Source organism: Lissotriton helveticus, chromosome 2_1 (genome assembly GCF_964261635.1).
Source record: "Lissotriton helveticus chromosome 2_1, aLisHel1.1, whole genome shotgun sequence".
NCBI classification, from domain to species: Eukaryota; Metazoa; Chordata; class Amphibia; order Caudata; family Salamandridae; genus Lissotriton; species Lissotriton helveticus.
Window position 1 is genome coordinate 1,985,258,636 of NC_136059.1, and position 25,588 is coordinate 1,985,284,223.

The 25,588-nt window shown below is 44.4% G+C and overlaps 1 protein-coding gene across 4 annotated transcripts in view; it reads left to right on the forward strand.

Moving 5' to 3' along the window:
* ARFIP1 (ARF interacting protein 1) overlaps positions 1-25,588 on the forward strand; it is a 366,293-nt gene that overhangs the window by 128,902 nt on the left and 211,803 nt on the right. For all 4 annotated transcript variants that reach the window (XM_078676937.1, XM_078676935.1, XM_078676936.1 and 1 more), the window contains one exon: positions 180-281. In XM_078676937.1, the coding sequence (XP_078533063.1) occupies positions 180-281 (102 nt within the window). The remainder of the gene's footprint in view (positions 1-179; positions 282-25,588) is intronic.

Sequence of the window (25,588 nt, forward strand, 5' to 3'; positions counted from 1 at the left end):
GGTTGGAGCTATTTAAATACCCATATATACATACAGAGTAGGAGTCTAATAATATACAATTTTTTTATTTGTGAAAAAAAACTTTGCAATCTTTGTTTTAATGAAATTCGAAACTATCCATAATCAGAGTTAATCAAATTTTTGCTTTGGTATAATTTTGTTGTCCTTCTTTCTTTTAGGAACTTGAAATGTCTGAAGATTCACCAAGAAGCACTGCTGCAGAAATACCCGTAACGAGTAATGGCGAAATCGACGATTCACTTGACCACAATTTTACCAGGGTACGTGAGAAAAGGTTTTTTTCATATGTACCTAGTCACTACCTAGGTTTATGCTCCCTGGTGCCTTTCTGTCATAATTGTTTTTATCATTCTTACTTTCTTGATATTACTACAATTTGCAAGTCCAGCTATTAAGTAAAAAAACATATCTTTACATTTCATCAAGTAGAATTACAGTTTTTAGGAACTCGCCCGTCCACCCTAAACAATTTGTTGCTTTGTGGGTAGAAGGAAAAATTACATTCTTCTCAAAGCATTAAAATACGTTAGGTACAATATTGTATTTATCTTCTAGCTGATGAGTGTTTAATCTCTAGTTTAAGGATCCATAAGGTTTGAATCCTCTTTATTCTTTTTCCAGCTAGCTGATTTCTCGTTTCTTATTAGAAGTACCTAAATGAGTGTTTTAAATGTATTATTCAATCATATCTCTGAGGACAATTGTAAACATCATGCCTTTGTTTAAAGTATATTTCTGTTAAAGTCTTTTAGCCGCAGATTACTCACCTTTTGAATATTCCCCAGGTGGCAGACTGTATCCATAAACTTTTAAGCAGTAACTCTGTGTGGCAGTAGATAGTGCTGTGCAGCTCCACTCTAATGTCATTCCACTCCGGAAATGTGCGGAGCCTATATAGGCACTACTTCTGCACGCTGGCATCTGTTCTGTTCTTTCCATGCCACCAGGTACAAATCTGGATCTACCTTGTCTCTTTTTAGCCCTGTAAGGACTGTCGCAAACAAATGTCTGTGACAGTCCTCACAACACTTGCCTGTGATGCCTGGGGTGGAGCCACAGCTAGCCCGGGGTGACTGCGCATCGATGAACCCCAAGGATATACAAGACTGCAAAGTGAAACTCTACATCGCCAAGCTCCGGGTTACTCTGTGCCAAAAGTTCAGTCCTGGTCCCGTTCGAGATTCAGAAGTCTCCGGAGGCATCCCAAGGGTTGCCCTTTGTCTCTATCCAAATCTTCAAGTAAGTTGAAGAAAAAATATAACAAATTAAGCAAGATTCTGCCCTTTCTTGCCACTCACATTCTCCAGAGAAGGCACAGATACCGCATCATGCATTTCGCTCTCGCTCCTGAAGTTGGTTGACTACAGAGCTGATGTCGCAACTTGTTCAGGCACAATCCGAGTTCCTAGGACCATCCGCTCCTCCTGAGCAGATCAAGGAGTTCTTTGCGGTCATGCTCGGACTCATTCGATCTTTGTCACTCTCTCTGGTGCATCTGCAGGCCCCACATAGCTGAGAGCTCCTCCACCTGGGTTACCATCGGCAGTTTTACCCGTGGTGCCAACTAGACCTTCTGAGCCATAATGGCGTCGCCTCCGACTCCAATCTCGGCTCTATCTCTGACACCATGATCCACGCCGGTACCCAGCATTTCAGCTCAGATGCAAACTCTCAGCTTCAGAAGATGAGGCCCTAATTGTACTCTCTGATGTCAATGGATATAGTTTAATACTCTAATGAAGGAAATAAAAAAAAATATTATTTGTTAGTAGGTAAGTAAGGCCCATAAGTTATAATGCCCCAACAAAATCTAAAATAATTTTTTATTTCAACATTTTGGAAAAAGCATGAACCACACGCCAGCATGGATAACGTTTAAGTATTGCATCAGATAATATTGGATGACAGTACATTGTAGTTTAAAATAACATAGGGCTCTATTACGATGTCGGTCGGACGAGCAACTGACCAACACCGTAGCAGGAATGGAAGTTCCCGACTATTAGTCGCTAGTTCCACCAGCAGTATTTGGAAGGAAAAATCCTTTTTTCTATTGTATTTTGTGCGGAGGCCAGAGAAGGGTCACAGGACAAAAAATATGTTTTCAAACATCCCTGCACTGTGTCGCAGGCACCATGCGGAGGTCCAGGGGGAGAAGGGGCCCTGCTTGGTGCCCCCAAAGGCACTTTCCACCTGTCTTTTCATGGCGGGCGGACCACCATGAAAAGGCAGGTGGAAAGCGACATCGTAATCCCAACAGCGGAGCCGAGGCTGGCTCCGCTGTCATTTTAGGATTACAATTCCGCCCGGAGCGGAATTCCCCCGTGAGTTCCCCTCCGACCACCAATATCAGAATAAAGCGATCAGATGAAAACCAATGATGTCTGACAGAAAGCCTCTGTCAAGCTGTCGGATGGCTTTCCGCCTGACATCATAATAGGAGCCATAGTTATTGCTGTGTATCAAATGAGTATCTTAACTAACAAAGCAAACACAAGGAGATGATGGACGGAGCACTGAACATTTTCAGACACTCACCCCCAGTTACAGATCTGGGTTGAATCAATCATGGGTCTTTAGTTCACTTCGCCACCCCAGTTCAGACCCAGCCATATGGAAATCAGTCTGGACCCTGTGCCTCATGGGAACAGTCCAGCCCGAACTGCCAAGCCAGGCCTTCACTGGACCAGAAACAAGCATGCTGGGACCGGTTTCGGGGTAACACCCCTCATCAGCCAGGCTAGCGTGAATCCAGTGGCAAAGTGAGCAAGGGACCCACGTCTGGGTACACCCTGCCGACTTAGGGCAAACAAAGCAAACACAAGGAGATGATGGGTGGAGCGCTGAATCTTTTCAGACACTTGCTGCCAGTCACAGATCTGGGTTGAATCCATCATGGTTCTTTTGCTCACTTAGTCACCCCAGTTCAGACTCGGCCATTTGCATAAGGCTAGGTCCAAACTGGGAGCTGTCCCTCAAGCTCCTTCCTGATCATTGTGCGATGCCGTGACTGTGTTGACCCGCACCCGCTGTGGGGAGCCGCTTCATGCTGGAAGGAGGACGCTGACACTTAGAGGGACTGCAAGTTTCAGGGAGCCTGTTCTTCATTGCCCGCACCTCAGTCTGACACTATTTCCCTGCTCGCCGCTCCTGCTTCGCCGGAGCTGCTATGTGCTTGAAGGAGAACGCTGACACAGAGAGGGACAGCAAGTCCCAGGGAGCCTGTTCTTCATTGCCCGCACCTGAGCCCGACACTATTTCCCCGCTCGCCCCTCCCGCTTCGCGGGACGCGTGCGGGCACGCGCCGGGCGAAGTCCATGCCAAGGGCGGGCCCGTTTGAGCCCGAGCGCGGCCGGGCTGGGACATCTCCCTTTAAATTCATTATTTTTTGGTTGTGGCAGAGGAGAAAACAAAACATCGCTATTTGGGTAAGCGGAACGACGCAAAGTATTTCAAAGTTATCTCCCGCTTCAATCTATCGCTAACCCGCCTTGTGAAACTGTGATATAGTATGGGGAAGCGCAAGTTAGCGTTATGTAAGAACAAGACTGTGGAGAATACTGCACCAATTACAAACAACTTGAAAAGTGCAATGGGTATAATTAACAACAAGATTGTTCAAGTAGAAGAACAGTTGGCAGCTGCTAAATCAGCGTTGAATGCTGTTCACAAGGAGGTTAAGACTGTGGTGGAAGTCCATGAATTAAATATGTCTCTCAGTACTCATACAACACTGCATAGACATGTTAATAGTTCTACAAATGGTGTTGCCCAAAACCAATTGAAAATTAGGAAATGCATGTACAAGGGCCCTGTGTGTCAACAACTCCCCTTGAAGTTACGATTACCTCTGATATCGTAGAAGCAGATGCACCCCACCCCTCCCCGCAAAAAAAGCAAACAAAGCCAGGCATCAAGGAGGCAAAGTCCATTAAAAATTGCCCAAACAAAAGGGAAAGTCGATAAAATTGGGGGGGCTGGTCTATTAACAAAGCATGTGGACGTAACAAATGATAAACAGACTATAGATAACCTGTTTAAGAAAATTCATGGGAAGAATGATTTATTGAGAGGTGGGTCTTATCAGAAATAAGAACAGTGCAAAAGGATATCGCAAAGTTATTGGATATGGTAAATGCTCTCCAACTGTCAAATATGCTATTGAATGCAAACGATCAAAAGAGACGCGATACCCAAGCTGGGCCTAAAAATGTGATTAATATGGAGGATCAGGGAAGGGCTTGTCCCGTATTACATACTGATTCATGCATTGAGGAAGCACAGGTTTTGCATACATCAATGTTGGGGGATAACAGGAAGATAAGTAGTCAATCCCAACTGGGATCAGAACAAGATGTGTTTTTAGACTTACCCCTCAGTCTACCCCTTACGTGATTATCCTGAAGAATGTACCTAAACTATCTGGTAACACAATTGAAGCATGGGATTCTTTAAAAAACAGGGTGGTTCACTGGTTCAAGGCAAATACTTCTTGTAGCACTAGGTGTCTAGCGCTTGATAACATTATGGTCAGACGAGTGAGCTGGGTGGGTAAGTTAACAAAAACGGGCGATGGGGACTGTGTAATTGTGAATTTTCGCCGCCCCCGAGTGGTAGGTCTATTACTGGAGGAACTTGCTGCTAACCAAGTTTGGCAACCTGAAAACAATGTAGACCATATTGTTGCCCTACCATTGGGATATTTTTATAAACCCAGTATGGACTTACTTTTTGTGCGGTTCAAGCCATACCTATTACTCAATTGTATTTTAACATACCAACCATGCCAAATAGGTTTGATCCACTCAGGAGGTGCAGCGGGTGGATTGACTGCGCCCATATATAGCGGATTGGAAATGTATGGCGGAGGACGAACTGGCTGTTAAACCAAAATTATCTTTATCGAAAGTAATAGTCTGCACGGATCAGGTTAAAACCAACACTGGTAATGTTAATACTATCAATAATATCAGTGAGAATGAAACATCTTTATATATGGAGACATGTAGCCCTAGATCAATAAAATGCCTATCAGGGTGGCTGATTCAAATCTTTCTAGCCATTCACAGCAGGAACTCCTACATATAATAACATGGAATGTAGCTGGGGCAAGGAGAAAATTGCAGGATGTTAACTGGCTCAAAAGCATCCATCAATGTGATGTAGTTTTAATACAAGAGACCTGGCTCACAGATAATTTCTTCGTAAACGAGTTCAAGACAATCTCAACAAATGCTATCCCCTCAAAGGCAGGTAGGGCTAGCGGGGGTTTAGCAACACTAATATAATTAACTTCTAGGCTGACTTAAAAAAAATCTTATACAAGGCGCCAAATTTTCAGCTTTTATTTTTTTCATCAAAGGGATTACAGGACATTATAGTGATTCATTTTTATAATAATATTTTTAATGCTTCAAGACATGAGGTTATCACACTCTTAGATGAGGAGCTAACGGACTTTATGAAGAGTGTAGGTCCTGATTGTTCCTTAATTTGGGCGGGAGACTTTAATATTGAACTATGTGAACTTATACCGGGGATTCAATGTGGCTATGGAGAGGAATTAGGTAGTGGCTGCTCACGTTTTCAACATAATAAATATGGGGAAAGCATAAACTTTGTTATGTCGAAGTATAATTTGGAAGTTACAGAGAAGGACATATAGGGGAGTGGTTGTGAGGTGAGGATAGGGGTACCATTTATACTTTTGAAGGAGTTAGATCATCTTCATGTATTGACCATTTTATCACTTCAATAAATCACAGGCCCCTTATATTTGAATGTTCTATCTCCCTGAGTTTGAGTGATCATCATCCCCTCTTAATAACCTTAAACTCTCCCCTTTTTAAAAACAATGTACCATGCACGCATGCTGTGGATATAAAAACACAGGGTGAAAATGGGATTTCCATTAAATGGGCAGGAGTTGATCCTATTTGTAAAACTTCTGGATCTTACAAAAAAGTAATCATCATATTATAACCTGCTTAGATAAATCCTCAAATAGCATGGACATAGTTACGGCCTTCCTAAGCATCTCAACCGTAATTTATTGTAATTTGAAAAGAAACCCTAAGCCAAATGTGTCCAATTCCCCAAGATGGTTCGATAACCAATGCTCTAGATTAAATAGAGACTTAAAGTCTGCATTAAAAAACTATCCTGCCTAATAAGGAGGAGATTAATACTCTTCGGAAATTATATAAAGAAGTTCTTACCCTGACCGGAGATCAGGGATTATGCCTGGGAGAACCTGATCAAAGCTGCTGAGACTAAAGACTCGACACTTTTTTGGAAAACCCTGGATCAACCATTCTTCAAAGATGTCCAATCAGTAAAAATGTACACAGTTGTGACTCCTGCGGACTGGTTAACCCACTTTGAATCAATTTTTAATTAAACACATCCGTGTATCATAAATAGTGAGGACAACACCATTATTACTTTAAAACACATTAAAATAGGAAGCATAAGCCAAGAAGAAATTAGAACAGCCCTTAAAATAGCGAAAGTGGCGGGCCCCGAAAGGGTTCCAATTGATGTATTCAAACATAATATGGATTTTTGGTTACCTGTTTTGCATAAAAATTTTAATGCAACAATTGATGGGGTGATACCTGCTACTTGGGCGGAGAGCCTGATAGTCCCCATTTTTAAAAAGGGGAATAGGGGCAGTGCTAGTTACTATAGTCAGTTACTGCAGCTCAGTATGGCTTCAGATGAGGCGTTGGAACAATTGAACAGTGTTTGAACTTAGACATAATAATAGGAAAATACACCTTTGCAAGGGAGGGCTCCCTCCACCTTTGCTTTGTAGATTTGTCAAGTGCATTTGACTTGGTGAATCATTCAAAGTTATGGTAGACGTTGGCAGGGATGGGGGCCCCCGAGGATTTTATTAGTTTCTTATCTCAAATCTACTCCCGTCTGTCTGCAAAGATACTCTATGGGAAACATGGGGAATGCACAAAGCACTTTAATATTACATGAGGGATTAGACAGGGTTGTACTCTTGCGCCTCTTTTGTTTTCACTTTATCTAAATGGTGTTGATTTTTTATTACAGAATTTGGGGGTAGATGTTACTAAGGTCGGCAAGCGGCCTACACCCCTATTATACACCAATGATGCTTCCCTAATTTCAAGGACAGCCAACGACCTTCAAATCTTGATGGACAATATTACCCTTTTTATGACAGAAAAATTAACCTGAGTAAAACTTTGGTTATGTCCTGTGGTAAAAGGAATATTAAGACAAAATCACATTACATTAACGGAACATTGATAGAGAGAACGTTTACTTTTTCCTATTTAGGGATTCTTTTTAATAGTAAGGGTACTTGGAATACACATATAACCCTATGCAAGTTGAAATTTGTGAAATTAGTGGAGGCTATTTTTAGATCCTCCCAGAAAATCGGTAAAAAGCCTGTACGGGAGATTCTAAAGTTATACGGAGCAAAGTGTATTACAGGGAGTTGTTACGGGGGAGCTCTTTGGGGCTTGGGAGATACTTCGCTGTTACAAACCCTTGAAAATAACTTTTTAATACGCTTGCTAGCCATACCTGATTCTAACCCTTCCACCATTTTGCATAGAGAAACTGGAACATCATACATACATGATTCGATTAGTATGGCCGCTTTGAATCTGTGGGACCGTGTCTGGATTAGGGAGGAAACTCATTTCACGAGGGATATTATATTAGACTGTTTGTCTCAAGGTCGATGTTAGAAAATACCCTGGTAAAGTTATATTAGTGGTCTTTTAGAAGAATGAAACTTGGCCATGAACTGGAATCAACCTGAAGATATACAAAAAATTATTAAGGTTGAATTAAAAAAGAGCCTCCTGAATGTTAGGACAATGTTAAGAGACGAGGTTTCAAGCACCAAGATAACCGTTTCATTTTATCTTGAGGGGCCAATTGCCATGGGTTTACAGCCATACCTCGTTTTTATAATTAACATCCAGCATAGATTCTACCTTACCAGATTACGGATGAACACATTACATCACCTCTTTGCTTTCCCTAAAAGGGGCAAGTGGTGTGCTAATCAAATTGCCCGTGTGATGGTAGGTCCACACAAAGCACCCTTCACTTTTTAATTTTTTGTAAATTGTATATGGAAATTAGGGAAAATTTTCTCCGTCCAATTTTTAAAGATAATTGCCTGTATTCCTATAAAGCTGGTTTTAATTATTTACGAAATTTGGAAAAAATACCAGTTTGTAACGCAGTAATTTGTTATATACTGTTGGCAATTAAACAAAGGAATGAACTCTTTTACTTAGAAAAATTGAATTATGAAACAATTTAAAGCGTACATTTTTCCTATGAAATGTATAATTGAATAATGATTTTTATTTTAAAAATGTTAGAATGTTTATTTTTGAAATTGCTGTTTATAAATGGATTTTATTGTATTTTATGGTGTGCTTTTATGGACATTTTGTATGATCTGAATAAAGCTCGAATTGATTTGATTTGACTGTGTTGACCCCGGTGGGGAGGAAGGGCCTGGGATGAGCTGTGGAGTCCGCGATCTTCGTCGCAGTGAACTTCATCCTGCCATTCTGGTAAGTCCCACAAGAAAAAGAACAAGGAGTTGTTGAAGAGATCTTTGACTTCGCCTTGTCTGTTGAAGTTATCTGACGAGACGAGGGAATGTCTGCATTGAAGGCCTGGCTCCACGATTGAACCTGCACCTGGGCTGTTTCCAAGCCTCCACAAGTTTCCTGGAGCCAGAGCAACCTCGCCCAACTCTGAGTTTTACGAGGTCTTGCTCCTCATATTTTGGTGGACCATTCCCGCAAGTGCTCTTTCGGGCCCCACGGGATTGGGAGTGGCCCCTACTGGTTTTCTACCAGCGGGCTTGCCCCTGGCACAAGTGAGGCCAGTTGGACCCATAGGCCGATCTGGAATGACCCAGGTTGAGCCACCTTGACCATCCCCAGAGCCGGTCTCTTGACTGACGGATCAGGATTGACACCGTTAGTGCCACCCCCATTCTTATCCTCGACTTCGACACTGATCCGAATGGGCGTCGTGTGACTCCAGTGCCAACTGGAGCCATTCCTTACAGGCGGGAGCCTGAAACCTATTCTTATGGGCTGGAACTTGGGGAAGATTTGGAGGGGCCACTGGAACCTTATGAATTCCAGCCCCTAGAGTCCAATGAGGACAAGTGATGTGAGGATTTGGCGGTTGTCAGTGGACTGGATACCTCCCTAGATACTGGCATGGTCTCTCCTCCTACCTTGGCTATGGATAAGGGAGCCTTATTTGCAATGGTGGTAAGGGCAGCCGGGGCCCTGGATCTTATGCTACCCTCTGCAGCTGTCAAGACAAACTTCTTTACTGAGGTGATTCAACAGAGGGTCACCACATCTGAACTGCTTCTCCCATTTGACAGAGCCCTCATGGACGTTCTACTTGGGGCCTGGTCCAAGCCCTGCACATGGGCTTCTATGAATAGAACAATAGCCTGCCACCATCGCCCCACCCCAGGGGACCCCAACGTCCTTACTCAACTCCCCACCCCGGAGAGCTGGGTAGTCCAAGCCTCCCTTCCCAAACTAAGTCTTGGTGCATCCCCTGCCACTACACCGGACAGACCACCCAAGAGGCTGGATACCTTAGGCAAGAAAACATTTTATTCTGTCTTTCTGGCACTGCGGTCTCTGAACACCATGTGCTGTTAGGGCCAATACTCCCACTCACTCTGGCGCTCTGTTGTGCAGGTGCTGCCTATGGTCTTGGAAGAGGCCTGAGCCATACTCTCCAAAGCTATTGCTGACGGGAGGGACTTAGCCAAGGTAGCTGTGAACTGGGTGTGACCGACTTACAGGTAGAAGAGCAGTTTCATAGTCGGTGGCCCTTAGGCACCATGCCTGGTTGATACCCACTAGCTTTTCAGGGGATGTTCAGGCCTCGCTCATGGATATGCCTTTTGATTGCACCCGTCTCTTTGAAGTCTAGGCTGACTCAGTTGTAGAGGTCTTCAAGTACAACAGAGCTTGTGCCTTTCCATGACCCCTCACCTACCTCTGTGTGCGTTACTGTTTACTTTAAAGTTATTTTCTACTGCCATTATGTTCGTGGAAGAGTGTTCCAGTGTCAGTTACACTGTCACTCTTCTAGTGCATGGATGCTCAATAAAGACTTCTCTACTTACCTTTGGAGTTATCTCTCCCTGTACACAACCTTTTGATACAAGTTTAAGGATGGAGCAGTGATGCTCCAGTTGTTATTGTCACTAAGCCTTCAGTCAGTCCTTGTCAGTCTCATGAAAGGCCCATGTGAAAACAGGACCAGTCGTTAAATAACCATGGTTTCCAGAGCTTTACCGTTTGCTGCACATGACAGACCTATCAGTTGCCATAAACTAAAGTTCCGAAAGGGTTGATTTGTCTCTCTTGCGTCCTCGGATCAATCAAAGTAGAATTGGTTACCACAATGATACATGCTACAACCTATCTTTCCAAGGGAAGTTAGTCTTTTATTTACTACAAGAGAAAGATTAGTGTGGATCATTGGGTTTTAGCATTGGTTGCACGTGGCTCAGATGTGCTCTCCCTCTTTTTCCCCTTACAGGTATCATGTCCACCTATTGATCAAGATGTAGACATTGCTGAAACTGCCAGAGCTGGTTTCAGAGGAAGAAACTGGCCAGAGGCTCACCCTTTGTACTATTAGGTGTGAATTGGGATTGGGTCCAAGCCATTTGTTCCGTTCATGTTGGGTTTCTTGTACCTTCCTGACTAAGGGGCCTATTACAATGGCGGCCGGACACCGTAGTGGAATGCGGGACTGTCCGCAAGGGATGTGGCGGTCCCGCACCTGAAATTAGGACGCCACAGTGGCGGTGGCAAACCCTATCCACAGCATTGTGGCTGGCGGTGCTCACATTTGCATGCACAACGTGACAGGCACCGTGTGGTGCCTGCCACCTTGTGCATGCAAATGCAGGGGGCGACCATAGGTAGCCATCATGTGAACTCCCCATCCCCTCAACTTCCTGGGGGCCCGCTACAGGCCCCCAAAGGCAAAGACTACATGCCGCAGTGATCATAATATGGATGGTGGTGTCTTGCAGACACAACCACCATATTAACCCTGTTTTCCGCCGGTCGATGAGTCGACCGGCGGAAAAGCGGCGGACGGTATCCGTCCGCCGCAGACCCCCCAGCCATCCTAATATGTCGAGGAGTCTTTGATGTGTGGATGGCGGAGGCGATCTGCCCGCCATCCAAATGGGCCCCTAAGTGTTGCAAATGCTGATAAATAAGCTAGAAACTTCAGATATATCCAAAAACAGGAGTTTATTCCAGTAAGGGACCCACGACTGCTCCCCAACACTGCAGCTTGCAAACTGTCTAGGTTACATGAATCAATTCTAGAACCAGTTATGGCATACACAGGTTCCAAAGTCAAAGCTTAATGCAGAATTACAAAAACATCATGTAAAAACTGAAATACCCACAACACCATCTCCCCATTCAAAATAAACAAAATAAAATAACAATAAAAAAACTTCTAATAAGTCGGTACCTAATGTAATCTCGGAGTCTGACAGGTGCAGTTCTAACTCTACCACTCCTAGACAAATTACCACAACCATCACCACACCCAGCATTCACCAGAGTTGCATCCCTCAGAGTTGCATTCCCCTCACCATGTGGAGCTGCATTATCCATCTCTTCTTGTCCAGCACCAGCTCTCTGTCAAAGCATCCAGGTGATGCCAATCTCCGTTACACACATCAGCACCTTCCAAACTCCAGCTATTAAAATTAGTATTAATGATCTCTGTGTGCTCATTACTAAGTTTAACAAGCACATTCTTATTCCAGCCTTCCCTTATTTTCAAGAAGCTCTACCCATCTGGGGACTTTCTATAATTTCAACTCCCCTTTCATTACTCTCATTGTTTTTTTTTAGCCAAAACCCATTCTCCTGGCACTACATCCTTTCAAATGCTTATCTCTATCAAAATTTTTCTTAACAGCAGTCAGTTTGTTTTTCATGGGTTCACGAATGCCTTCTAAGTCCAAATTACTTCCACTGTTGCCAATCTTTTCACTCAGCCACGGAGGATTGGGAGTAGAAAGAGATTTTCCACCTCTCAAAAGAATAAACAGGACAACACCTGTATTACTGTGAGGAATGATATTGTAGCTCCACACTTTCTGTTGTAAGTAATCAGCTACATTGAACTTGTATGCAATAGCCGTTTGCACACCCTCCTTCAAAGTACGGTTGACACTCTGAACAAGTCCATTAGAAGAGGGACTATACAAAGGCATTTTGACATGCCTAATGGCATGTTTCCTAAGGAATAACACCATCTCATCGAAACAAAATGCATGCAATTATTTGTTACAGACTCCTTAGATGGACCCTCCACCTGAAACAACCACTCCAAAAACGTTACTACCGTATGTGTATCATTTATCTTGACAAAGGCAAAATATAACTATTTGGAGAAATAGTCCACCGCTACAATCAGATATTTGTTTTCATTCCTCAAAATATTAAATGGTCCTGCAAAGTCGATGCCTATTTTCTCCCAAGATCCATTAGGCCACTCAGCTGGACATAAAGGGCTTGTACTCCTTCTCCAATGTTTACCTGAACACAAACATTCAGAACACTTAGCAGTGTAGGTTTTAACTTAATTTTCGATACCAGAGCACCAGTAGTGTTTATTCTTCTTAGCTGTCGCTGTAATTCCCAAATGCCCTTCGAGGACTTAATGTCACGTAATCCAACAGGTGGGACAAAAGCATCCTGCCTCAGAACGATGTCATTAACTAACAACAATTCCAATACAACCTGCACAAAGGACTTCAATTCTGATCTCATATTTCTGTCACAAGGCCAGCCTGTTATAAGATACTTCTCGTCATTTGAACAATTTTCCTTGTACTCATCCTCAGTAATTTTAAGATTTTCTGTAGCATCTGAAATTGTCATCATATAGTTATCCGCCTCAAAATACCCAGTGTTCTTCTCATCCTTTTCCACAGGCAATCGTAAAAGGCGGTCCTCCCTGAAGTTCTTGTCCCTGGTGCATATTTTATATCAAAGTTAAACTCCTGCAACCTAAACAACAGCCCAATCAACTTAAAGGAGGCCTTATTGGTGCAAGCATCTCCCAACATGTAAATCACAGGCTTGTGATCTGTATACAAGTCAAATCTTCTTCCCCCAAAAATACATACCAATCAACTTAGAGGAGGCCTTATTGGTGCAAGCATCTCCCAACATGTAAATCACAGGCTTGTGATCTGTATATAAGTCAAATATTCTTCCCCCAAATATACATTTTAAACTTTTCTGCTGCCCACGAACAAGCAAGCGCCTCCCGCTTTATTGTCCTGTAATTCTTCTCAGGCGTGTTTAATATTCTGCAAGCATAGGCGATGGTACGTTCTCCAGTATTGATTCTTTCATAGATTCACATGCTTGACTCTTCCCCATCGTCATAGTGGGAATCCCACGGTACTTAGATAAGCAGTACTATAGAAGTACATTTGAAACCATTAAGAAAGAAAGGACATTTTAAAACCCATCTGCATCTTTATGTTAGATCCAAACTTTGACCAATCAGAGAAAAGCCCCAGACCCCATCTCCCCTGCAGAGCCACCATACATCAGATTTTGCGCACAAGTGTGCCCAAGTGAATAGTCATAAGAGGTAAAACGTGGCAATCCGAAACTGGGTAATGGGTGAGCTGCTTGTGAATCTATAAAAGATCTCAACACTGGAGAACCACAGTGTACAGGCAAGTAAGTTGTTTTTTCTCCAGTATTGAATCTTTCATAGATTCACATGCTTAAATCAGAGTGGTTAGCAGAACAATTCTTACGGTCAAAAGGATTATGCGAAGACACCTCTGTATGAATTATATATATTTTGGCAAGAATCAACAACAACATAATAATTAGGGCTCCCAGTATTCCGTTTTTACTGATTTTACTGATAAACACAGATAGAAAACTATTTAATTTCCTGTCTAATTATTTTTAAATATAGATAAATACGGAAAATAGGCCTTCTTTACATGATTTGTTTCTACTGTCAATCATGAGTGCCAGGTCTGTAGGTGTCTAAAAGGTTGGTGAGATGAAAAAAGACAGTAGATTTCCTAATTAAGTTTAATCAGACCCTCCAGGATTTCACGATTTGCAAAAAAATCGCGAAATCGGCAGTTTTGTAAAAATGCCGCGATTTTTACAAAACTGCCCGCGAAATTTGAACGGTTGGTGAGCTCATAGAAGGAGGCCCCTTTTAGGTCTGTGTTGTCAGTACAGCTCTGCCCTAGTGGCTGAGAAGTACATGCTTCGGTATTTATTTGTGCGTTTATATAGCGCGGACTTTACCCAAAGGTGTCAGAGCGCTTCACAATAGGAACAGTACATTGCAAAAATGACAATCGTGACAAATGTGTCTTGCTAATGTTTCAGGAGCTGGGGGTTAAAAGAACTCGCTCAACCTGCTGGGATGTCGGGCCCCGCGTGTCTATTCCTGCATATCGCCCTCGTGGGGAACAGGGGGCGGCTTTACTCCTAGGTGACTCTCTGGTAGAGAAAGGAGAGATTTCGGACAGCCTGAGCATCCTGTGGGGGTGGGGGGGCAGGCGAAGGAGGGGTGGCTGATGTGACAGACAACTAACAATAGCCAGGGACCAGCGGCAACTGCGGGCATTTAAATGAAGAAAAACTGCGAGGGACGGAAAGATGAGCAGCGTGGAGAGGGGGGGAGGGAGTGTGGGTCTGAAAAGTAAGATTTGAAAGAGCTGCGAATGAGACCTGAGAACAAGGATTTGAGGTGGAAGGGAGGGAGAGGGGGAAAGAATGAGGGGACGAAACGGGGAGGGCAGGAGGATGCAGAGGCTGATTACTTTTTGTTTTATTTTATTCTCTTATGATTTTTCGATTTATTATTTAGTTAACATCCCATCCTGGAGAGATGTTTGAATTCCGTGCATGCTTTCTTTCGATTCCTGGAGAGACGTCACAGACTGGTCTGGCGAGAGATCCCAGACTGTGACATCACTTCCAGAGCCTGACTCGTCCAGTTCCCATGCCAAGGCCAGCCGATCTCCAGATATGAGACCATTTTCCCGAAATACGTTACGTTCAACTGTTTGTGATTTCACAAAGGGAAGGAAGAGAGAGATGGGATAGAAGAATTAGGTGTGCAAAAAGAGGCCAAGGCTAAAGATGGGAGGGAAGAGAGAGGCCGTGAGGGGGGAAGGACGAGGTTGAGATGGGTAAAAGAGGAGCAGAAGAGATATGAGAAGAAGGGAGAAAGAGTACAAGATGTAGAGAGCGGTGGGACAGGAGAATAGAGATGCGAGGAGAATGAGTAAAAGGTTCCCCTAGGGGAAATAGAGAGGGGGAGGGAGAGCTTGAGAGCTGAAGTGGGGGAGGAGGGCAAAGAGGATAGAAGAGAAGAGGGGGAGAGGTGGGGAGATGGAATATAAACAAGAGACAAAGATAGAAGAGATGGGAAGACACAGGAGAAGTGCGGGAAGTGAATGCGCAAGAGAGGCGAGAAGGAATAAGTGAAAGATAGGAAGGGAGCGAAAGATGCAGAGGGAATGGGAGCCAGAAGGTAAAGAGGAGAGGAGAAGAGAACGAAGAGGACGTGAGAAAGAGTTAACGGTGTATAGAAGGATGAAAGTGAGAGGAAGAGGAGGGATGCCTGGGAGGAGGAATAAAAGGGGTAGAGGGAAAGATAGAGTGCGAGACATGGGGAGAAGAAGAGCAGTAACCCAAGGTTCAATGCTCTTAATTCATGAGAAACGCAGACTCTGTTAGACTAAAATTTCCCTAAGAGCCCTGACAGGCTGGCTGAATCTTTATTTCAATTATTTATCTACTTGATACTTTGCGGCAATTCTGATTTTGTGGGGCAATAATATGTTAATTGTATTCCTTAATGCACAACAATGTGCCAGTCCTGTACATACCATGCCTTTTCCTCTGGCTAAATTCCCGCAGGGTTGCTTTGCTGAAATCGAACAAAGGGTAATATTGAGTGTGATAGGCATCACAACACTTACAATCTCGGTCTCTGGGCAAACAGGTGTTTGAAGGGGGATCGCAATTTAATGGGCGTGTTAAAATCAGGCCGTATACTTTTATGTATTCACTATCCAAGATACATAGAGAAACGTATGCCTGCAAGCAATGTTACTTAAATGTAAATACTAATCAGGGCCTATTTCAAAGTGGAATACTCTTCTAAAACAGTTTTCATTGTTTTAATGCTGAAAATGAATGATTAGGAGTAAAATAAAGTGCTGCAAAAATGCCGCTAAATTTCCATATTTGTGCCGCTAAATTTCCATATTTGTGCCGCTAAATTTGCTAATCCATGCCGCTATATCCTGGGGGGTCTGTTTAATTAAGTGCAGATCTACAATTATTATTTAGGCCATTCTACAATGCAAGTGTTTTCAGATAACACTAATTGCACTATATACTCCTAAAACCTTTTGGACATTCAAATGCGAGTATACATTTATCATTTAAATGTGGAAAAATACGAAGTGCAGCTTCATTTATATAGTAAACAAAAAATAAAAATGGATAAATACAGAAAAAATGAGAAAAAAATAAATATGGATATATACAGACGGAAATGTAAAAAAATAAATACCATAAAACCAGGAGTCCTAATAATAATATATAATAATAATATATATCATTAGTAACACTCCTCATATCTAATCACTAATAATAATATATATCTTGTAGTAGCTCCTCTACATAACAGATATAAAGGATTCCTCAGGACCGCCTGACCCACTGCCTCCAAACATTCCATCCATAATCCTTTGAAAAACACTCTCAGCGGATGCCTGCCCCAACGGCACCTGCAAATTCATGTATGCCCCAAAAGGCATTGTGAACGTAGTTAAAGGTCGAGGTTCTTTAGACAAAGGAATCTAGTGATATGCTGACCGTAGATCTATAGTTGAAAAATACCTACTACAACCTAAGCTTGCCAGCATATCATGAATCCTTTGGAAAGGAAGGCAGTCAACTAGTATATTGCATTTTAATTCTCTAAAGTCAGCACACAGACGTATGTCCCCAGACTTCTTCTGAGCAATAACTGCCTGTGTAATCTGGGTGGCGTTACATTTCAATTTGAGTTTGTGCTCAAAACCTGCCACTAACCCCACATTGTCGTTGAAAACCATGTAAGATTTTTTTATTAAATCATCCATTAAGTCATCTCCACCCCACAGACAAAATGGGGGCACCACGAAGAACGACAGGTTCTTCATGACCAGGTTTTAAAATAAATCCTAATCTGGTCTGATATTGTCAACCCATTATATCTGTGCCATTTTCTGCCACCTATACTTTGGTAAATACTTCTCTGGCTTTGAATTTCAAAACCTCTGTAAAAACATCCTTTCATCATGATGTTGTAATCACTGAATGCTTTTGAATTCTCCAAATATCATATCGGAAAGAATGGGCATAGGAGATCCTGATTCAGCAATTATCCCTAAATTGACTAACGCACAAATATTTGTCGTTCATACTTATTTGACTAACTTTAGACTTTGTTTTAGCTGGTCGGCGCACACCTTGAAAATGACCAATTTTCTTACAGTTGTTGCATTTCTTCCCCAGTGCTAGGCATGATATACCATTACCCAACTAATTCCTAAAATCTTCTTTTCAGTACCCTTCCTGGACATATTCTTTTTGAAAATAGCAGAAACCGTAGTCTCATCTACATCACATACAGCAGCCACATGTACACTACTTTGAGATCCTCATTCAAAATGTTGAAGAAAATAGGGAGCGTTCAATTCTTCTCGCTAGATCCATAACTTTACTCAATGAAGGATCTTTACACATCAAAATACGCTTTTGAATTTTCGTGTTCAAACAATTAAAAACAAATTGCTCACGTAAATACACATCTAAATTTGTACAAATTCCCACTTAGCAGCTAGCACTCTTAACAGTGCTAAGTAATTTTCCACAGTCTCATCCATTAGCGTCTTCTGTTTAAATAAATTATGCCTTTCCAACATAACAGATGGTTCGTCAGAATAATGTTTACCCATGCAAGCCAGTTCTTCTTCATAGACATCCCATGAATCATCTCCGGATGAATGCTGCAACAAGTGGCAGATTGTCAAACACTTGTTGACCTGTTTCCAAACTAAGTGGTTAAATAAAAGTGATGTGCGACGAATAACATTGTATTTTTAGAGCCTCAATTGCCACCAAAAAGTTCTTGAAAATCCTCATCCACTTCTTCCAAGACATAGATGGCCTGCCAGGATTTTGTAAGAATGGCAGAGGCTGAACAATGTTGTTAATTGTAGCCATGAAAGTAAGCAGGAACACAAAAGCAGAATATAACGGAAATAAGAAAAAGAAAAAAAATGAAGAAAATTAAAAATGAATTAATTGTATACACAAACAATATTTGCCTACCGCCTCAAAATTGAGTAGATATTGGCTGGCTAGGTGTGCCTGTCACCATGAACAGTTCCCTTGTAATCACCTCAAAATAAATAAATACAGACTTTGCAATATTGAAAGAATCACAATGTAAGTAAATAGTCCTTTAAAGGTGTACCCCACACCGTGTCGCCAGGTGATGAGAAAATAAGACGATATTCCTTTGAGGTGCCAAAATGTACACCTAATGACAATGATCGGCAGAAGATTGTCCCAATCTTTAAAGATGGCTGCCAAGACTTGCAGAAGATGTTAGTTTTCATGGTATGTGGGGCTTGCACAGGTGACGTGAAGAATGTGATGTGATCAATTAATGTGAGCGACGAAAGCAAACGAGGGCAAACACTCAAATGCATCTGCCTAGGCTTGTGAATGCACCCAACATCAATCGAATGAAGACTTCTCTCTCCCCAGTGCTGCCGGTAAGTGCATTAATTAAAGTGAGATTCCAGAAATGCGTGCTGCCCCCACCATCCGCCAACACGACCAAACTTGAATAAAATGAAATTTCTCGCTTGCCAAAACTCCACTGTGCTGCGAGGGTTCACTGCAACACCACTCCAAGGTTCTGTGCAGAGGGTCTCAGCAAATGATGCTGACAATACCCAAGGAGTCAGCAACACAGATCCAAGATAGGGAAGCCTCCGTAAAGGTGAACACAAGTCGGTCAGTCCCAGTACCTCCAAATACGCTTTTCGCCAAAATTATGTTGCAAATGCTGATAAATAAATAAGCTAGAAATTTCAGATACATCCAAAAGACAGGGGTTTATTCCAGTGAGTGGCCGACGACTGGTCCCCAAAACTGCAACTTCTAAAGTGTCTAGGTTACGTGAATAAATTCTAGAATACCAGTTAAGACATACATAGGTTCCACATTCAAAGCATAATGCAGAACTACAAAAGCATAACGTGAAAACTACAATACCCATATAGCACCAAGACTACAGTGCTTCCCTCTGCTGGTTTTAAAGTGCTATTTGCCAAAACGAATAACTTTGAATCTGTAAATGTCAGTCAAAAGTATTTACCAGTTCGTGCTTAACATGGAATGCCACTACTGTTTAGTAATGGCATAAGGTTACCTCTCGGTTTGCCCAGACATGATGAGTATCTTGTCATTGTGGTTTTTGCAGTATTTGCATGTTCAAAATGGCTGATCTGATCAAACAGATGGTTAGAGCACCAGCAAATTGTAAGAACCTTATTAAAATGCTCTCAAGAGACCGTAAGAATGCCGTGGGATGACAACTTCTCTCCCTCGCCTTCAATGACCGTATCCAGCAAAGAATCTGTTTATACACAAACTTCTCATTCAGAGAAGTTCTTACCCAGACATTAGTTTGGAGTCTTCGCTATCGATGTTCGCATGAACCACAGTAGGAGAGTAGGTTGTCATTGATCAAATGTATATAATTTTGCCCAGCAGTTATGATTTTTCATAGTTGTTTTTTTAATGATACAATGCCGTGACATAAAATTGTGTATTGCATAATAGTGCTGATTTGAACGGACTCAACCCGACTGCAAGATTTTCCCATTAAAATTGCATAGCATGCCCATGTTGTGTTGAAACATGTTAGTGATTTTTAACGAAATCAAATACAAGTATTATTGACTGAATGTTAGTGCAACATTGGCTTGCAGGAGTTGCAGCCAAGTTTGGATTTCTTATGTATTTTTTGTGCCTGCAAACAATGAAGCTTGTTCTCACGTGCTCTTGCAGACAGTTTTGCGCCTGAGCGACTGATGGATTCAGGGCTCTTGAATGACGCCTTGGGGTCTCTTTCCTGTGATTGAAACTTGTGTTAGTGCTCTAGCAGTTGAAGTTCTTTTTGGCGTCATGGTCTATTGTCAGTGCTAGTGGGATGCCTAATTAACACTGATTTCCTCCCAATTAGTGAAGGAAACACAGCAGACTGAGCTTTTATTTAACTAGAAGTCTTAAAGTCGTGCTTGCACTGCGGCATGCAGCGCGTGGGAAAGTCAGATTTTGGCATTGTAACTTTTCCTCTTCGACCTCTCCAGCCTGTAATTGAGGGCCCTTTACAACAGGGAGCGAAAAGGATTGCATGTGTCCATCATGAACACGTAAATCACGCAATGTCAGTGTAAAAGAAAGTACACTGAGTAAATGACTTTCTTAAAAACTGGAAATGTAAAGTGGAAAATCGAGCACAGAGCAGCCGGAGTACAAAGTCACTTTCTGAATAACAATTGTGGTTTCAGGATAGTTTCGAACTTTTTGTTTGGAAACTGATGATACAAGAACGAGGAGTGATGAAAACCGAGTGCAACTCATAAGTAATAATAACCATCATAAGTAGGGCTTAATTGTAACATTTGTCTAACGAGAGGGCTTCAGTGGATTTACTGTAGCAAGCTTGGTATGAAATTGGTGTCACAGTGATATACCACTGATTTCTATGCAGGACATTTTCTTGATCGTACAATGACTGTGCTATTTCAAAACATTCTCTTTGGACTTGTACAGAAGAGCTAATAAATTGTCATCCATTGTGGGTCAAATTAGACTCATGGACTAATGCTTTCAGAAGAAAAAACACCTCGGAGCCATTCACTACTTTTTAAAAGCAATATTATGAAATGTTAATAATTGGTGTGAAAATACAGGATATTCTTTGGAAAGACCCAAAACCTTTACTGCTAGATAGTTAATTGTGGAGATGAACAACAGAGTACTCCTCAGAACACTCTGAACCTATGTTTGAGGTAATTCATGATAGTGGTCAATTATAAACTAAACGTGCTGCATGATCTCCTCGGTGATGTCAATGTCTTTGTGCATGCATGGTTTGAGTGAATATGCTGTGGAATGCGGAGTATGAATGCTGTGAGAATTCCATGATGCCTCTGTGCAAGGGCTGTATAGGACTGTGGTTGTAATTATGGGCGTTACATGGAATAAAGCAATTCTCTCTTAATTGACTCAAGATTAATGTGTGCTGAAGACTTTACCTTCCAGCTCTACCCATCAATTCTAACGGAATAAGGAACCACTTGACGTTTTTACATGAAAAAGTTTTTACATGGTTTGACCATCTGAGTAGCATGACTTTAAATTTTTTATTGTATTTGACCTTCACCATTCATTTCATGTTCAGACCACTAACCGCTTTGTTGAATGGATCTATTATTATATTGTTACACATAATAGTAATAATAATAATAATAATCTGGTATTTGTAAAGCATGAACAATTTCCCCTAAGGGTGTCATGGCACTGAAAAGATTAAGCGAGCTATTGCCCAGATTCACATGATGGTGGGCTAGCCTGCTGCCGGCACCGGGGATCGAACAGGGAGCCCCAGTGTTCTGGAGTAAGCTGCTCTGACCACTGCACCACATCTCTGCCACATATGTATAACACACTGACAGTTATTTTTTGGTTTCTGCAAACACATTAGGTTGTTATTACAAAGTGGAGAAAAGTGGAATTCCCTTGAACAAGACTATATGAAATTTGGCAAGAACAATCAAAACCTAAATAACAAGGATTCATAAACAAGTTCACAAATTGAATTAAAAAAAGATCGCAATTTATTATGTATACATACAATGAAATGCAATGAAATTCAATAGATAATTGGACTTTGCGCTTATTGGGGATTTAAGGACTCCTTGTTTATAGCACCGATGACGTATATTTAAATTAGTAGATCTACAACGATGATAGTCTTGAATTATACAAAACTAGACAATGTCGACGCGTTTCGGTGGATTTTCTTGATTTTTGCCACCTTCCTCAAGACTAAACACAATGTCTGTCGTAACCATGGGGTCATAGAGTATCCCTAAAATAAATACACATACAACACATTAGGAGAAATTGTCAAGATCTATTTAACATGTCACATTTTATTAATGGCTACTAACATGTATTTAGAACAACCTCCTACATATCTGTACAATATAATAACACATTGGGATTACAGGGATAATATCATACTTCCTGTTAGACGGGGACCTGGAGGGTCGGCCGAGCACAAGGGGAGAGGCCTCCGGTGAGGGCCGTCTCCTGCGATCGTACAGACAAGTAACTTCCCCCCCACAGATGGACACCACACGAAGGTCAGCTTAACACCTTTTATAGGCAATTCTTTGAGTAAGGTGGTACGATACAAGGAGATCAGGACCCGATGATCCTCTCAATTCTAGTCTCTATTAGGGGAAGGGGGTAGCGGGACAGTCTTGGTACCTACAGGTACTGAGGTGAAACGGTGGTAGCTCACAATCCTCGAGCTCGGCGTTCGGACGGGTCAGACCGCGGCTGCGCCAGCAGGTCCCGAAGAGGTCGTAGGTGGCAACGGGCCACGGCAGCGCCAGCAGGTCCCAACGAGGATGACGGTTACAACGGGCCGCGGCAGCGCCAGCAGGTCCCACGAGGATGAACGGTGCAGAAGGCCGCGGCAGCGCCAGCAGGCAGGACAATAGTTCACAAGGCAGGGCCGCGGCAGCGCCAGCGCCAGCAGGCAGGACAATAGTTCACAAGGCAGGGCCGCGGCAGCGCCAGCAGGCAGGACGATAGTTCACAAGGCAGGGCTGCGGCAGCGCCAGCAGTCCGTCAAGGATGAGTTCTTCTCAGTGTCTCTCGACTCCAGGATACAACTGCCTTCCTGCTCTGGGGCTGCCTCAGTTATAGGTCTGGCGCCCTTTGATGTCCGGACCCTCGCACTGGGAGGTCGGGAGGTCCGGGATGAGGGAGTCCAGACACCCAGCAGGGGGGTGGAGCCAGCACCCGGGGAGGCTGGGGGCGATCGGCACCTGGCGGGGGAGAGCCATCGACACTTCTTTCTCCCATTAACCTGCCAAGTGGTCCGTTCACCTCCTGGATGGATGGTGGTGCCGGGATGTCTGGGCCCGGCCAGGCCCAGGGTTGGGGTCGAGCCGAGGCCACGCGGCCGCGTGGTGCAGTGTCCAAGATGGTGGCTGGGCCGGGCAATGGGGTTGACGGGGGCCTGGGCCCGTGGCACAGAGATATCCGGGAGCCGGCGTCCCGGAGGGGGACGGGTTGCGGGTTGCTTCTGCGGGTAGCACCCGGAGAGCCGATGTCTGGGCCCTGTCATGCGGGGAGGGAGCGAGCCCTTCGTGGGGCCTGTCCAACATGCGTCCCCCCAGCTGAAGGCGGGGAGAGTCACCCATCCTCTTGGGGACTCTCCTCGTCGAGGCGGAAAAAGCGGGACAGGCCGTCCGCGTTGGCGTGGTCTTGGCCAGGGCGATGCTCCACAGTGAAGTCCATCCCCTGCAGGGAGATGGACCATCGCAATAGTTTGGGGTTCTCTCCCCGCATTTGCATTAGCCATTGCAGGGGCCGATGATCTGTTTGTATCCGGAAGTGGGTTCCGAAGAGGTAAGGCCGGAGCTTCTTGAGGGCCCATACTACTGCGAAGGCCTCTCGCTCAATGGTGCTCCAGCGCTGTTCTCGGGCCAGGAGGCGTCTGCTGAGGAAGGCCACTGGTTGGTCGACTCCCTCGGGGTTCAGTTGGGAGAGGACGGCCCCGATGCCATGGTCTGAGACATCCGTCTGGACGATGAACTCACGGCTGTAGTCGGGGGCCTGGAGCACAGGAGCGGTGCACATGGCGGCTTTCAGCCTCTCGAAGGCCGCTTGACAGTCGGGAGTCCAGTTGACTGTTTTTGGGTTGGTCTTGGATGTGAGTTCCGTGAGGGGCCGAACAATGCTGCCATAGTCCTTCACGAACCGCCGATAGTATCCGGTGAGCCCCAAGAAGGCTCGGACCTCGGTTTGAGTTACGGGGGGCCGCCAGGACTGGATGGCAGCGATCTTGAGCTGGAGGGGGGCCACCAGACCGCTCCCCACTTGGTGTCCGAGGTAGGTCACGGACCCCTGGCCTATTTGGCACTTGCTGGCCTTGATTGTGAGGCCGGCCTGTTGCAGGGCCTGCAGGACCCCTCGGAGGTGGCGGAGGTGGTCTGACCAGTGGTGGCTATACACCGCGATGTCGTCCAGGTAGGCGGCGCTGAACTCCTCGAGGCCCGCCAATACCTGGTTCACAAGTCGTTGAAACGTGGCTGGAGCGTTTTTCATGCCGAAGGGCATCACTCTGAAATGGTAGTGTCCATCCGGGGTGGAGAAAGCGGATCGTTCTTGTGCCCTGGGGGTGAGGCCGATCTGCCAGTAGCCCGCCGTCAGGTCGAAGATGCTTAGGTAGCGGGCCGCCCCCATGCGGTCAACTAACTCGTCGGCTCGGGGGATGGGGTGAGCGTCGGTTCGGGTGACAGCGTTCAGACCCCGATAGTCGACGCAGAACCGGAGCTCGGGTGTGGTGCCCGGGGCCGCAGCTTTGGGGACCAGTACAACCGGGCTGGCCCAGGGGCTGTCCGAGGGTTCGATGACTCCGAGGGCGAGCATCTTGGAGACTTCTTCTTGGATGCAGGTGCGTACCCGCTCTGGTACTCGGTACGGCCGGTGTTGGATAGGGGGACTGTCGCCGGTGTCCACGTCATGCAGGCACCAGGGGGTGACCCCGGGTGTGAGGGAGAATAGGCGTGCAAATTGCAGCAGGAGGGCCCGACAGTCTTGGCGCTGCTCCGGGGTCAGGGCCTCGGAGAGTTGGACCCCGTCCACTGAACCATCTTTTTCCCCGGTCCCCAGCAGGTCAGGGAGGGGCTCGGAGTCCTCTTCAGCTCCACTGTCTGTGGCCATCAGCAGGCTGAGCTCCGAGCGCACGAAGTGGGGTTTGAGTCTGTTGGCGTGGAGGACCCGGAGGGGGTTCCGGGGGGATTCCATGTCGATGAGGTAGGTGACGGGGCTCTTACGCTCGATCACCTGGAAGGGCCCCGTCCACTTGTCCTGTAAGGCACAGGGTTCGATGGGGGACATCACCCACACCTGCTGGCCAGGGTCGAATTCGATGGAGGAGGCATGTTGATCGTACCACTTCTTCATGTCCTCCTGACTGGCCTCAAGATTGGCTTTGGCGAGCTCTCTGAATCGCCGGGTCTGATTACGGAGGGTCAGGAGGTACTTGTAGACGTCTGGAGGGGTCTTCAGGGGGGCCATTTCCCACTCCTCCT